The 14,102-nt window shown below is 34.9% G+C and overlaps 1 protein-coding gene across 2 annotated transcripts; it reads right to left on the reverse strand.

Annotated features, from left to right (window-relative positions):
- Positions 1 to 557: 557 nt before the first annotated feature.
- Positions 558 to 12,284, reverse strand: ccdc190 (coiled-coil domain containing 190). 2 transcript variants are annotated; one of them, XM_026291422.1, is made up of 5 exons: positions 12,245 to 12,284; positions 12,065 to 12,123; positions 6,754 to 6,933; positions 6,545 to 6,680; positions 558 to 1,301 (listed from the first exon to the last, which is right to left on the reverse strand). In XM_026291422.1, exons 3-5 carry the CDS (start codon positions 6,929 to 6,931, stop codon positions 782 to 784), a joined length of 834 nt encoding a protein of 277 aa, XP_026147207.1. In that variant the 5' UTR covers positions 6,932 to 6,933; positions 12,065 to 12,123; positions 12,245 to 12,284; the 3' UTR covers positions 558 to 781. The 2 variants fall into 2 exon arrangements, with proteins under 2 accessions (XP_026147207.1, XP_026147206.1); XM_026291421.1 differs by having other exon boundaries at positions 12,065 to 12,267.
- Positions 12,285 to 14,102: the final 1,818 nt, after the last annotated feature.

Below are 14,102 nucleotides of genomic sequence, written 5' to 3' on the forward strand. Positions count from 1 at the left end.
TGCAAAGTAAGAAAAAATTACATTAAAGTCAATTTAGACACTGGACAAAGCTTAAATCTGATAGTAAGCATATGCTGAGCTCCTGTATTTTTACATGTCATCAAATATACCTTCAAAGGCTACACATTCAGTTATATGCATACAGTAAATATTTGCATCACAACTGAGGTCTACTTTGGGCATTAAAGGGATAGTTTACCCCAAAATAAAAAACGTTCATCTTAGAAACACAAATGAAGATATTTTTGATGAAATCCGAGAGCTTTCTAAACCTCCCATGGACAGCGACACATCTGACATGTCCTGACATGTCCAGAAAGTTAATAAAGACATTGTTAAAATAGTTCATGTGACATCAGACAAATGAACGTGCATGCGTCATAGTACTCTCGTGAACGCGTTTCGAAGACTGACACAGAAGAAGACATTTCACAAATTATTCTCGAAGTATTCTTGTAGCTTCATAAAAGAGCGATTAAACCACTGATGTCACTTGGACAATTTTAATGATGTCTTTAGGCCTTGAACATGGTAGTTGTGTTGCTGTTTATGGCGGGTCAGAAAGCTCTCGGATTTCATCCAGAATATTTTCCTTTGATGTTCCAAAGATGAATGAAGGTCTTACAGGTTTGGAACGATAATAATGACAGAATATTCATTTTTTGGTGAACTAACTATGTGAACAGCTTCTAGTAGAACATCCAGGACAGGCTGTCATCAAGTAATTACGGTAATTAAAACATGGTAATTACAACCAGTCAAGAACCACTGTTTTAGTGTCTCAATGAGCAGGAGCTCTTGAATCTCGGGCAAATATCTCTCGTATGGTGAGTTCTCGCTCACACAGCGGTTGTCCTCGGTATCTGATGTATCTTGCTTTTCGGGCCGCGGCCAGTGCCTGAGCAAAGTTTGGTAACGTGTGAACTGTTCTTAAATGTCCATCCGGAGCCAGCATCTCAGAGGGGAATGTGACAGGAGAGGACGGACACCTATTCCCATGTACCTCAGCTCCACTTTCATTAACTTTCTCTCGTTCCCTTAACAGCATCCATTCCCTGTCTTTCTGGCTGTCTTTTTCTCTGTCCCTAACTATGTCCACGTGGGCCCCTCTGTTTCTGTCCTGTTCTCCATCCATCTCTCTCTCCTTGCTCTCCTCTCTTTCTGTATCTGTGCTCGTAGCGGTGAGAGAGGTGACAAGCTGCTGTTTTAGGTCTGGCAGACAGAGCGTCTCAAAGGAGTGCTCTGCCCTTTTCTCCCCATTGCTCATAAACTCCTGAACACGAGCCTGCAGTGAAGAGGACCTGGAGAGATTGAGGAGTGATAGAGAGAAATAATTACGTAAAATGTTAAAGTCAGCAGCAGTATGCATAAAATGACATCCTGACAATGCTAATTGGCTTTACAATGACATACTCGGGTTTATTTTGCAGTCTTCATTGCTCAACTTTTGTCTTTAAAATCAGAAATTTGCTTTTTTCCCTTATAAGAGGCTAACTGGGCCATGCTAACAAGCTAACCCTTGACTCCTTGGTTTTCACAAATGTTAAGGCCGTGTTTGACAGGATTTACACTTAGCAACATCAACTGACTTCTCTATCTGGATAACCGATCAGGGGTGCATTTCTCAAAAGCTAACTATGATGATAAGTTCCATTGAACTCTATTGGTAATGATGAAACTTGTGACCATAGTTGCTTTTGGGAAGCGCACCCCAGATCTGTCTTTTTTCTGACATGCTGATCGGATGACATTCTCATCACTTGTCTTTTCAATGTGTATGATTGTGGAAAACATCTGGATACAGGTCGCATGTCAATGACAAATGTACACACAGCCTTTAGGTGAGTTTTACAAGTTTAAAAAATATCTGTTTTACTACTAAGTTGACAGAAATTGTTCTTGGATGTCCCGAATTGCTTCCACATTGCAAATATGGCTACATAGTGAACCAACTTTCCTTGTAATGGACTTTCATAACTACCATTAAGAGTTTAATACTCTCAGCTCAGCAAATATATCAAAATCTGTGCAAAAACCAGCTAGCACATTCTGTCTGGGTCTGCTTATTAACTTTCAGTCAGAATGATGCCACAGAAGACACCTAGCTTTGTAGGTATTGGAAAAGCTGGCAGTTCTCTAGGTTTTGGCACAGAAAACAGTGTCGATAATGTCACCACAGTTATTCTCAGGACATTTTCAATGTCAGGATCGTCTTTCACTTCTACCGTCATTGTTTTAGCAGCTTTTGTTTATCCAACATTCAATTGGAAGAACATTAAGACAAGTCCTAATGTACAGCTAACAAACCATTACATATCTTAAAGATGGATGAATGCATTACTATCAGGAACTCAGGTTTACTTTAGTTTCCTGTGACAGTATGACTGACACAGCATGAGGTTAGATGTTATGATCAGATGAGAAAGTTCAGACAGGCACGTTGGCTTCATGGCAGTTTTGCGTCAGTTTGCTGTCTGTGTCCAGCGAGCACTGATTGGATGGACTAGGTCATGTCAGGACAGTGCTGAGGTAAACAGTAAATCTTACACCCCTCCTCATCTCTTCAACCTGCCACACTAGACAGCAGTTGCAAACGCTCAGAGAGAGACTGTAAATTTGTTGCAGCTTGGCAAAGGGTGGTATGATGGAAAAGAAAATGAGCTGAGAAGAGTGTAATCCCAAAGGTTAAATGAGGCACCGCTATTGGTGACACGACGATGCTCTTTTTTTGTCCGCATTTAATCATTTGTTCAATGCATCCGTCTCAGTAAGACTGTATAAAAACAGGTCTCAATGATAGTAAATGCATTAATTAACCTTAACTAATTAATGAGCAATGCATTTGTTAAACTATTTATTAAAAAATATAATTATTGAAAAGGTGTTTGGCACTTATTATTACATAAATAATATATATTCACTTTATTTAAAAACACTTCACTTATATATACAGTGTGTATATATATATATATATATATATATATATATATATATATATATATATATATATATATATATATATATACAATATACTGTATATGCAAAACTATTTGGGGAAAAAAATGCTATGATACAACCAACAGGTCAATAAGTGGATAATTTGACATTTTTATGATGAGACAAGGTTTGTTCAGAGTGTCATGTGGTGCAACTCCCCAAAAACGGATTGATAATTATTAATAAATTCATGATGTTTGTAAAGAAATGTTATGTTATTACCTTTTAAAGGACATTTTTGCAGTTGAAACATTTCTTGAAAATCATTTACATTTTTTTTTTAGTTTAAAGATTACATTTCCGCCCACTTGATGCTGCATTGTGATAGATATCAGTCTGTAACCTTGACCCTTATTATGTTCATATATCCAAACAATAAAATACATTAAAAAAAAATATGTGTGGAAACATAAATCTGGTCCAGTGTTACATGGACTGGGCAGCTAAAAACATCCAATATCACAGAATGAAGTTAGAGATGGGAGAGAAGAGGAAACAAGACAGAGTGTCTCTGTCAGAGAGTGAACCAGAAAGGAAAGAAAGAGAGAAGGAAAACAGGAAATAAGGGGAAGTAAAGTGAAGCAGGCACTAGTTGGTTGCCCACAGGCTGTCTGCCTAACAAGCATAAAGACGAAGAACCACCAACCTCCTTCAGGTCCACAGAGAGAAAGAGCAGACAGACAGAAGGAGGCTGCAGTGGATGTTACAGGAAGTGCAGACGGTGCACTGTGGGAGAAGGAGACGGTCAAAACAATGTCTATTTCCGTCTCTCTTGTGTCTTCCTTTCTATTTAGCAGATGCTTGTCATCTAAGGCAATCTTGAGTTCCCTTATTGAATGGACAGTTTCAGTGGAACAACCTGAGATGAGTCTTGCTCAAGGGCATAAACAGGAGAGCGATTTCTCTCGCTGTCTCATTAGCAGCCCAGATCTTTAACTGTTAGATGACCACGGCCTTTCACCAACTTCTTTGGATCACTGATACATTGCTTCTTAAATCTTTTAGTGCCCTCCTCCTTCACTCTCATTCATTGTCTCATTCTCATTCATTGTCAGTGTAAATATATTAATAGATGAGCATATCAATGTAGAGGGATAAAACCTAATAAATCTTTTACTAAGTCATTTGTATGTGTTTGAGGATGGATGGCTTTGTGTGTGTATGTGGTTATCCCATCATTAGATTCACTGGTGCGGTTAACTGAGGAAATCCCCTCAACCACAGATGCCCGTCCCTGCACACAGACTCGAATCAGAAAGCATTCATGCACATACATACACCGACCACACACACACATGAAAAGCACAATCTGATTCAGCTTTCATTCCCAGGGACCCTCAAACCCACATTCACATTCATATAGCACATATATGCAAGCTCGCCATCATCTTGTTATGCTAAAACATTTGATCCTCTCACACAATCCAAACAAATATGCGGGTGCAGACCCAAATAACTGAATATGTGTTCGAGTGAATACATTCATTTCTTAATACAGAATAAGACTTTTTCTTTTAACTTGCTCTGCAGATTAAATGCTGTCTGTTTGTTTGTTTGTTTTAATTCTGTAGCTCACATGAGGTTTCCAGTAATTTAATAACAATTTAAATGGTAATTTAAGAAGACTACAGACATATTAGCAAATTGGATCAAATGTGGAAAGTGGCCATTTAAGTCTATTTTCTCCCATACTTTCTCTTAAAGGAACTGTTCCCCCGAAATTAAAATTTGCTAAAGTTTTACCTACCCTGAGGCCATCCAAGGTGTAGATTAGTTTGTTTCTTCATTAGAACAGATTTGGTGAAATTTAGCATTGCTTGTTCACCAATGGATCCTCTACAGTGAATGGGTGCCGTCAAAATGAGAATCAAACAGCTGATAAAAATATTCCAATCCAAAATAATCCACAGCACTCCAGTCCATTAATTAATGAATTGTAAAGTAAAAAGCTGCATGTTTATAAGAAACAAATCCATAATCTATATGTTTTTAACTTCAAACCATTGCTTACACCTAAAATATCTATCTATCCATAATACATTTACATTTAGCAGACGCTTTTATCCAAAATGACTTAGCATTCAGGCTATACATTTTTTTTTTACCTAAAATGTGTTCCTTAGGAATCAAACCCACAACCTTTTACACTGCTAATGCAATGCGTTACCACTGAACCACAGGAACTATTTAATATTGAATATTTTTATCAGCTGATTGGACTCTCATTCTGACGGCACCCATTCACTGCTGAGGATTTACTGGTGGGCATTGGATGTAAAGCAACATTTTCCCAAATCTGTGCTGAGGAAGAAACAAACTCATCAACATCTTGGATGGCAAGAGGAGGTAAATTTCCAGCAAAATGTAATTTTTGGGGGGTTAACTATTCCTTTAAGCCCGAAGTATATTTAATTTCTGATGTGAACTCTGTGCACATTGTGTACAGCCAAACACATAGCCTTACAAAATACTAACTTGCAATATATTTTTGCTCATAAAGGTAATTTATCAGGTTCCATTTATTAACATTATGTAACTACATTAATTACCATTAACTATTTAAAATGGTTCTAAAGCGTTTATTGATCTTAGTTCATGTTAATTTAAACATTTCCTAATACATACAGTAATTAAAATCAAAAGTTGCATCTGTTCATTTTATTTAATGGAACTGAGCTAACATGAACTAACAATGAATAGTTTTATTTTCAGATTTAACTTAAACATCAATAAATACTGTAGGAAACTCACAGCAAATACACTTTCGCCATTTACAGCAAAGATGTGTGATTTTCCAAGAACACATACTGCATTTCAGAGACAGTAGGGACATTTTGTTTTGGACCCTTTAACTGTAAACACATTCCCTGTTTCCATTGCTCTATCCTACACATGACTTTTTGAATGCAAAGTGGGTCTAAGACACAATATCAAACATTTATAGAATGGGTGGGAGGTGTCTAGCTTCCTTTTTAGAATCATACCCTGAAGCAAAGATCCCAATTGCAACGGATTCGTTTTCTACGATCTGTTTGAAGTTGTGCTGTGTCAAGTATCAAGTGGAATAAATTCTCTCATTCCTTGTTGAAATCCATGCCAACCCCAGCCTAACTGCAGAGTGGGGTACATGCCACGGCTGTATCTGGGATACAGGGGACAGCGAGCTGGATAGTCATGATACGTAACAAGGCACTAAAGAGATTAGCTTCATCTCGACACATCACACTTTCTTTGATATCCATCAGATTTATCAGAGGCTTCCCTAACTGAAGCATATAGAGTTGTTGCATCCAGCTATGAATGTTTATTGGATAAAAATATCTGAAAATATTTAAGATTTAAATATCAGATGCACAAAAATCTGTAATATTTAGTTTTTTTGTCAAACACTTGCCGATTCTTTCATTTATTGGTATCAGTCAGTATTGTATATTCAATTGTTTATGCTCATTTGCATTTTTGCTTGTGAATATGAAGATAGTGAGAAGAGACAAACAAACTTTATTTGCAAAAAAAAAAAAAAAAAAAAAAAAAACCTTGGTCTCACCTGTGACTGTCTATCTCCTTTCCTGCAATGGGGATGATGGGTAACAGGGTCCTCTTGTAAGATGCAGCAGGGCGAACAACATCATGGTTGGAGGGTCGTAGCCCTAAACTTTGGAGTCCTCTTTTCCAGGGATTACCTGACAATAAAGAGCTATGGTTAATTTATGAAATGCTCCAGCTTCTTTTAGAGAGATGTATTCCCTGACGCACCTGTTTTGATGGAGATGAGGTCTCTGTGAAGTCTGCGCTGTTCTCTGGCCAGTGTGTTGAGGTGGTAATGTTTAGCCTGGTCGAGTCTCTGCAGACCCTCGGCCAATCTGGCTTCGGATCTCCTTTCGTCTCGTCTCTGAGCCTCACCAGGCCAAGGCAACCAGTCTCCACGACGCATGCCTGATGATCAGAAATAACACAAAAAAGATAAAGCTATACCATAACAAAACACACTCAAAATCAGACCAACAGCACAAATGTACAGGCATGTTTTAATTTCTTCTCGAAAGTAAAAATAACGGCTAGTGCAGTGGCTGCGATATACATAAACCTATCAACATCTGTCGCCATGATATTGCTAGAGTAGAAAAAATAATTTTATTTGCATAACATTTGTTAATGGAAATGCATTCACTTCTTAATAGTTTTTTTATGAACATAAAATGTTTGCAAAAATCTTTAATGGAAACACAGCTAGAGAAGCCCCCTTAATTCAGTTCTGAATGATTCAGTGGACTGTAAAACCGAACAGTGAAATTAATCAAATGAAATTAGTTAATTGCACTCAAATAATAACGAAAGTTCATTGGACTTAATTTAAATAAGTTCTGTTAACTCAAAAATTTGTTGTAGTGAGGTGAACTTAAAATGATTGCGTTTTCTAGTTCCCAGCATGCTTTGCATCAGAAAACAAGGAAAATAAATTTAGAAATTAAGTGTTATTTTGTGTGTTTTTACACAAGATTAACATAGAGGGACATAAGTTAATACATAAATGTTGTGTTATATTAGATTTTACAAAGGTTTATGTTATGTTGGATTTGTAGTGTTACCGTTGTGGTGAAGAGTAGAGCCTGTGGTTAGACTGAGGATGGACAGCAAATGCCTAATTTTGAGTGTATTTCCCACATTATAGAAGTTGAAAAATAGATAAAATTATGAGTGAATGACTACCAAATTATAAGTTCAGAAATATAATTGTTTAAGATAACTCTGAGATAATTTAAGGCAACTGGAATTAAATTTTTTAAGTTTATGTAAACTTAAAACATTTAAAAACATCACTTAAATGTTTTTGTGTAATCTGTTACAAAATATTTTTTGAGTTCTGTGAACTTATCAGGGTTTACAGTGGTTTGAAAGAATGGGTCGAGTGATTGCTTCAATGATTAACTGTAACCTACAGAAAGTGCATTAAAAATCAGTGAAATGTCCCATTACCAAAACATCAGTGACAGATTCATTATTTACAAAAATGTCTTTCAAATACATAATCCAAAATATAAACCATGTGTACGTCAAACATAACCATATTGAGGAAAACATATACATCTACATAAACAAGCTCTCATATTCAGAATAGTACACTGAACGAAATTATAAATGCAACACTTTTGTTTTTGCCCCCAAGACTTTTTCTATGTGCTCAAACTGCCAGAAAGTGTTTCAGAGAAGATCATCTGCATTCTCTTCGTCCTCATCGGGGTCTCGACCTGACTGCAGTTTGTCATCGTAACCGACTTGAGCGGGCAAATGCTCACATTGGATGGCATCTGGCACTTTGGAGAGGTGTTCTCTTCACGGATGAATCCCGGTTTTTACTGTACAGGACAGATGGCAGACAGTGTGTATGGCATCGTGTGGGTGAGTGGTTTACTGATGTCTACACTGTGGATCGAGTGGCCCATGGTGGTGGTGGGGTTATGGTTTGGGCAGGTGTATGTTATGGAAAATGAACACAGGTGCATTTTCTTGATGGCATTTTGAATGCACAGAGATACTGTGATGAGATCCTGAGGCCCATTGTTATGCCATTCATCCACGAACCTCACCTCATATTGCAGCATGATAATTGCAAGGATCTGAACACAATTCGTGGACGCTGAAAACATCCCAGTTCTTGCATGGCCAGCATATTCACCGGAAATGTCACCCACTGAGCATGTTTGGGATGCTCTGGATATACGACAGCGTGTTCCAGTTCCTGCCAATATCTGGCAAAAAGAGGAGTGGACCAACATCCCACAGACCACAATCAACAACCTCATCAACTCTATGTGTAGGAGATGTGCTGCACTGCATGACCCCCCCGGAACCCCCCAATACAGTAAAACTGCACATTTTTAGAATGGCCTTTTATTTTGGCCATTTTGGTCTAATCAGCATCTTGATATGCCACACCTGTGAGGTGGATGGATTATCTCGGCAAAGGAGAAGTGCTCACTAACACAGATTTAGACAGATTTGTGAACAATATTTGAGAGAAATAGGCCTTTTGTGTACATAGAAACAGTCTTAGATCTTTGAGTTCAGCTCATGAAAAATAGGGGCAAAAACAAAAGTGTTGCGTTTATTATTTTGTTTAGTGTATTTTCTCTTGATGTGCTTTCTGGGATGTCAAGCTTGACTTTGTTACTCATTCCATTGTTATGCAAAACCACATTCAGCACATCCATCTCACTTGCCAAGAGAATATAATTATATAATAAAGCATCTCATTCACTCAGATCCCCATTTGCTTTTTCACAACTGGGTCAGCTAAAGAGATCCATAATGCTGAATAGTTGGGAACACGGTAAATGAAATTAAATAAAATTAAATGAAATTAAATGGCCCTATTTATAAGATACATATTTATTGATCAGTATTTCTGTTAACTAAAGCAATTTTTTTTAATCATTATTAATTAAAATAAGGCTGAAATGAGATATATAGATATTTGCTAAAAAAAAAAAAAAATTCTAAATGGTAAATAAAAAATATATAAAAAGCAACAAAATTACTCAAACTAAAATTAAACTAAAATAAAAACCTATAATGATATAAAATCTCATTTAAAATATGAATAAATACTATAATACTATTGTGTGAAATAAATAAACAAATAAATACATAATACATAATACATAAATAAAAACATACATAAATACATACAACACTACCAGTGACAGGCTTCTGCAGATTAGAAGATGAATACAATTTGGTCTTCAGGAGAACGTCAGACGTAGATGACTTAAACACCCAGTAATTTCACAAGTTTTTAAAGACACATGTAACATATTCAAAATGTTTTTAGGCAATAGTCCTTTCCAACATCAAGGATTAAAGAGAGAGAGCCAGGGCCCACAGCAGGATAAGAGATACAAGCTTTGATGAAGCACGTCCTTCACAGCGTTCATCAGTCAAACGTGAGGAAGCGGCTTTCAGTCTGTTTGGGTCATTGTGAATGAGTTATGGGCTTGAATAAAGCAAAATAGAAGCACTGCAGATAAATCCTTAGATCTCTCTGTTCCATCTGCCCTATTAGCTTGTTATAGATTACAAATAAACTATCAACGTCTGGTCTTTAATCACATGCTGTTGGCCTTGGTGTAACTGATCAGAGTTGGTGATACTGTGCATACCCATCTAGAAATAAGTATAGCATTTTTTACTGTCCTATTTCTGTTTATAGAGTCACAGAAAAGATTAGTTTAGATCACTTTATCTCTAAGGACAGGGGGATATTGCTATCTGATAATATTATTGAAGTACTTGCAAGCTTGAATTCTACTGTAATTTGCTTTAAAAAAAAAAGAGTATATCCATTAGTAAGGTGACTTGCTAAACTGGTTACTATGGAAGCCTGTTTCTACCGTGTGAAAGACAAAACAAAACAAGGCCATTGCAACTTTTTGACCTTCTATAAAGATAGAAACTTTATTATAGAATTATACAAAAATTTATTGTATTATAGAGTATTTCTAGAATAACTGTGAGATATAAACTCTGAATTCTTAATTGTTTTTATCCTCACAATTCTGAATTTATATCCCACATTTCTGATATTTGAATTCTGATTCTGCCATATTATACAGTATATATATATATATATATATATATATATATATATATATATATATATATATATATATATATATATATATATATATAGGACACAAAAAGGAAATTGTGATTTTTTTTATCTCACAATTTAGACTTCTCTTCTCAGAATTGCGACAACATTGTGAGGTATAAACTCAAGAGGAAAAATTGTGAGTAAAAAATAAATAAATAAATAAATGAAAATATTTATTTATTTTATTCCTGTGGTGGAAACTAGCTTCCACAGGTTTAATTTTGCATGTAAAGTGAAATGTCATAAGTAATAAACAATTTTTGTTTGCTTGCTTGCTAATGAACAACTCTATATCAACTTTTAGATTTTTTTTAAAACTTCCCTTGAACTTTCTTCAACCAAAGTACTGATCTTAATATGTTTGTGTCAGTAAAATATTCCTCCTTCCTCTTATCACTGGCTCATACCAGGTCTCTGTGGTAATCTTTACCTAAGACCAGCTTACTCATGCCTTTGCACATTACATATGAAATCTCTATTAATGATTAAGTCGAAGCTCTCAGAGCAAATCTTTGTGTTTCTAATCTAGTAGAAATAGTTTAGATATGTGTTCACATGGCCAGTGACTTGTATTAAAATCAACAGCCATCACAATCCATTTTACTCCTGCATTTCAATGCATTTCTGACTAAAACAGGATATTTAAAAAGAAAAAAGTATGATGGAGAATTGAGATTACAATTTAATTTAATTTAATTTAATTTAATTTAATTTAATTTAATTTAATTTAATTTAATTTAATTTAATTTAATTTAATTTAATTTAATTTAATTTAATTTAATTTAATTTAAATTTTTGGAAACATTAACAATAAGACCAAGCAAAAAGTCAATTCTGATTTAGTTAACTTTAACTCATTCACAACTATCAAATATTAACCATCAAGAACCTTAAAGCCTGAAAAAAAAAAAAAAAAAAAAAAAATGATGAACAATTATGAAACATGATTCTGTGTTTGTTAGTTTTTTCAGCAGTGCATATTACTCATCGGCTCGGATAGCAGCAGCATGTTGTATTATGTTTGAAGAGGCCATGAAGAGCAATTAGTCTCAATCAGAAATGGATTCCAGCAAGGACTGGAAAATCATTTTAATATACCTGCTTTAATTAGCGATCATTACCACCATCTGAAATAAATTCCTCATCTTCAGTTAAATCATTTAAAGGTCGAGTCCATTACTACAAAAGCATAACAATGGCAAAATTGCTTTCCCCCCACACACACATCAAGAGCTTGAATCACAGTCTCCGGTGAAAAAGCCTTTTGTGCGCACAGCTGAGAAACAGCAGCGGTCGCTGAAGTGCTCTCATTAAACTAAAATATTATTTTCTTTTTTTCCATAAAATTATGTTAAGGTTTGTAGCATTAGTAGTTCATAACGACAAAAAAAAGACATCATGAAAGGAACTTACTTTAAAGTCAGTCCAGCTTGAAAAGTAAGAAACTAAGAAACAGGATCCATCTTCCAGTGCTAAAGTGAAAAAAGTTAACACTTTGACCATATATGTAATGAAATACAGACAAAAAAACAGCAAATAATCCAAAGTGATCTTTAGTTTTAGCTAAATGCCCTCGGGGCTGTAGTTCCTCACAATGAGATGCACACAATGTCTTCTTCTTTGGTTTGTTATTCAGACTCCTCTGTCACCCAGATGGTTACTAAGGGTAACTAGGGCTCTTGACAAAATAATGAGAAGTGACCAGTGACAATGACGAGCTCTCCATGGATACCAGCACACATTTATATTGGCTGGCATGGATAAAGAAGGGAAGATCAAAGCAGCTTTATAACCTGTTCTTTTAACGTCTTTGAACATCTTAAGGGCAGATGCAATTCAAAGTTTTATGTTAGCAAACGTTTGGTTAGTAACTTATAAATCGTACTACAAGTGTGTAATAATATTCTGTAATTGCCTTTAACACTTTAAGTGCTTGTCATTATGTATTCTGACAAATTTTAGCACAATATTGATATTAAAAGCACGTAACAATGTAATGCTGTAAACCCATTATTTGCACTTACTTTATCATAAGGTTTAATGGAAAACATAGGCTGCCTGTGATCCGGTTGATCTCGTCTGGTCTAGATAATTATTACTTGAATGTAATGAGATCAAACCCAGAGTGTTTTCTGTTGTGAGAAAGTTATAGCTTAGTTACAAAAGAAATGCAATATTCGGTAACACTTTAGAATAAGGTTCCATTAGTTAATGTTAATGTATTAACCTGAACAAACAATGAACAATAAAGTTTTTACTGTATTTATTAATCTTTGTTAATAATACAGTTATTCATTGTTTGTGCGCTAATTCACAGTGCATTAATTAATGTTAACTAACACAATTTTTTATTTGAATAATGCATTAGTAAATGTTGAAATTAACATTAACTTATATTAATAAATGCTGTAGAAGGATTGGTCTTGCTTTGACCATGTTAACTAAAGTATTTAATTTCCATTTACTAATGGAAACCTGTTCTAAAGTGTTACCCAATATTCTCTAATGCGTCACTGGCATATCCAGAAAATAAAACATTTAATAAAAAAAAGAAAGAAAGAAAGACTTTTAATGTTTTTAAAAAAGCTTTGTATGCTTAACTTTGAATTAATTGATTAACAAATATATAGTAAAATATTATTCATTTAAAAAAGCTACTTTATTTCCTATATATAGATGTATATACAGTTGCATCTAAAAAAAAATTAGAATATCATGGAAAAGGTCTTTTTTTTTTGTAATTTAATTAAAAAAGCTAACTTTCTTATATCCTGGATTCATTGCACACAAACTGAAATATTTCAAGAGTTTTTTGTTTTAATTCTGATGATTATGAGCTTAAGAAAATTAAAAATCTTAAAAAAAATTAATATTCAACACTCAATACTTGGTTCGGGCTCCTTTTATATGAATAACTGCTTCATGAAGGTGATCAGTCTGTAGTGTGTGCAATTTATTAAATTGATTTGAATGTGTGTGAATATGATCAGAGTGGTTTCAGATTTTGATCCTGAAATTGTGCGATGCTTTAAATTTTGACCAATACGTTTGCTATAGATTTTCATTTGACTTTGATACCTGCATATACAGAATAAATACTCACTATACACACATTTTCTCCCTGAATCTTTTATAAAATTCTTTGATTCTCAGCTATATGAGAGTTTTCAACCAGCACAAATGTTGCCGGAGGTTCTCGAACTAAAGAGTTTCTTACATCGCTCTTATATATATAAAAAAACATTGTTTATTTTTTTTCTGCATAAATGACCATATTACCTTTGAACACACCATGTTTTTCCCAGTGAGCTGGGTTTAAGTTCTGCCCGTGACGCCTCTCTCATTCAAACATGAGCAGCCTCAGGCTAACTTCTAATAGGATCTGAGCAATTTGGGTCAGTCTTGTAATGGCAAATCTCTAGTCCCATTGAGAATCACACTAAAGAAAAGC

This window comes from Carassius auratus, chromosome 20, assembly GCF_003368295.1.
Source record: "Carassius auratus strain Wakin chromosome 20, ASM336829v1, whole genome shotgun sequence".
Taxonomy (NCBI): Eukaryota; Metazoa; Chordata; class Actinopteri; order Cypriniformes; family Cyprinidae; genus Carassius; species Carassius auratus.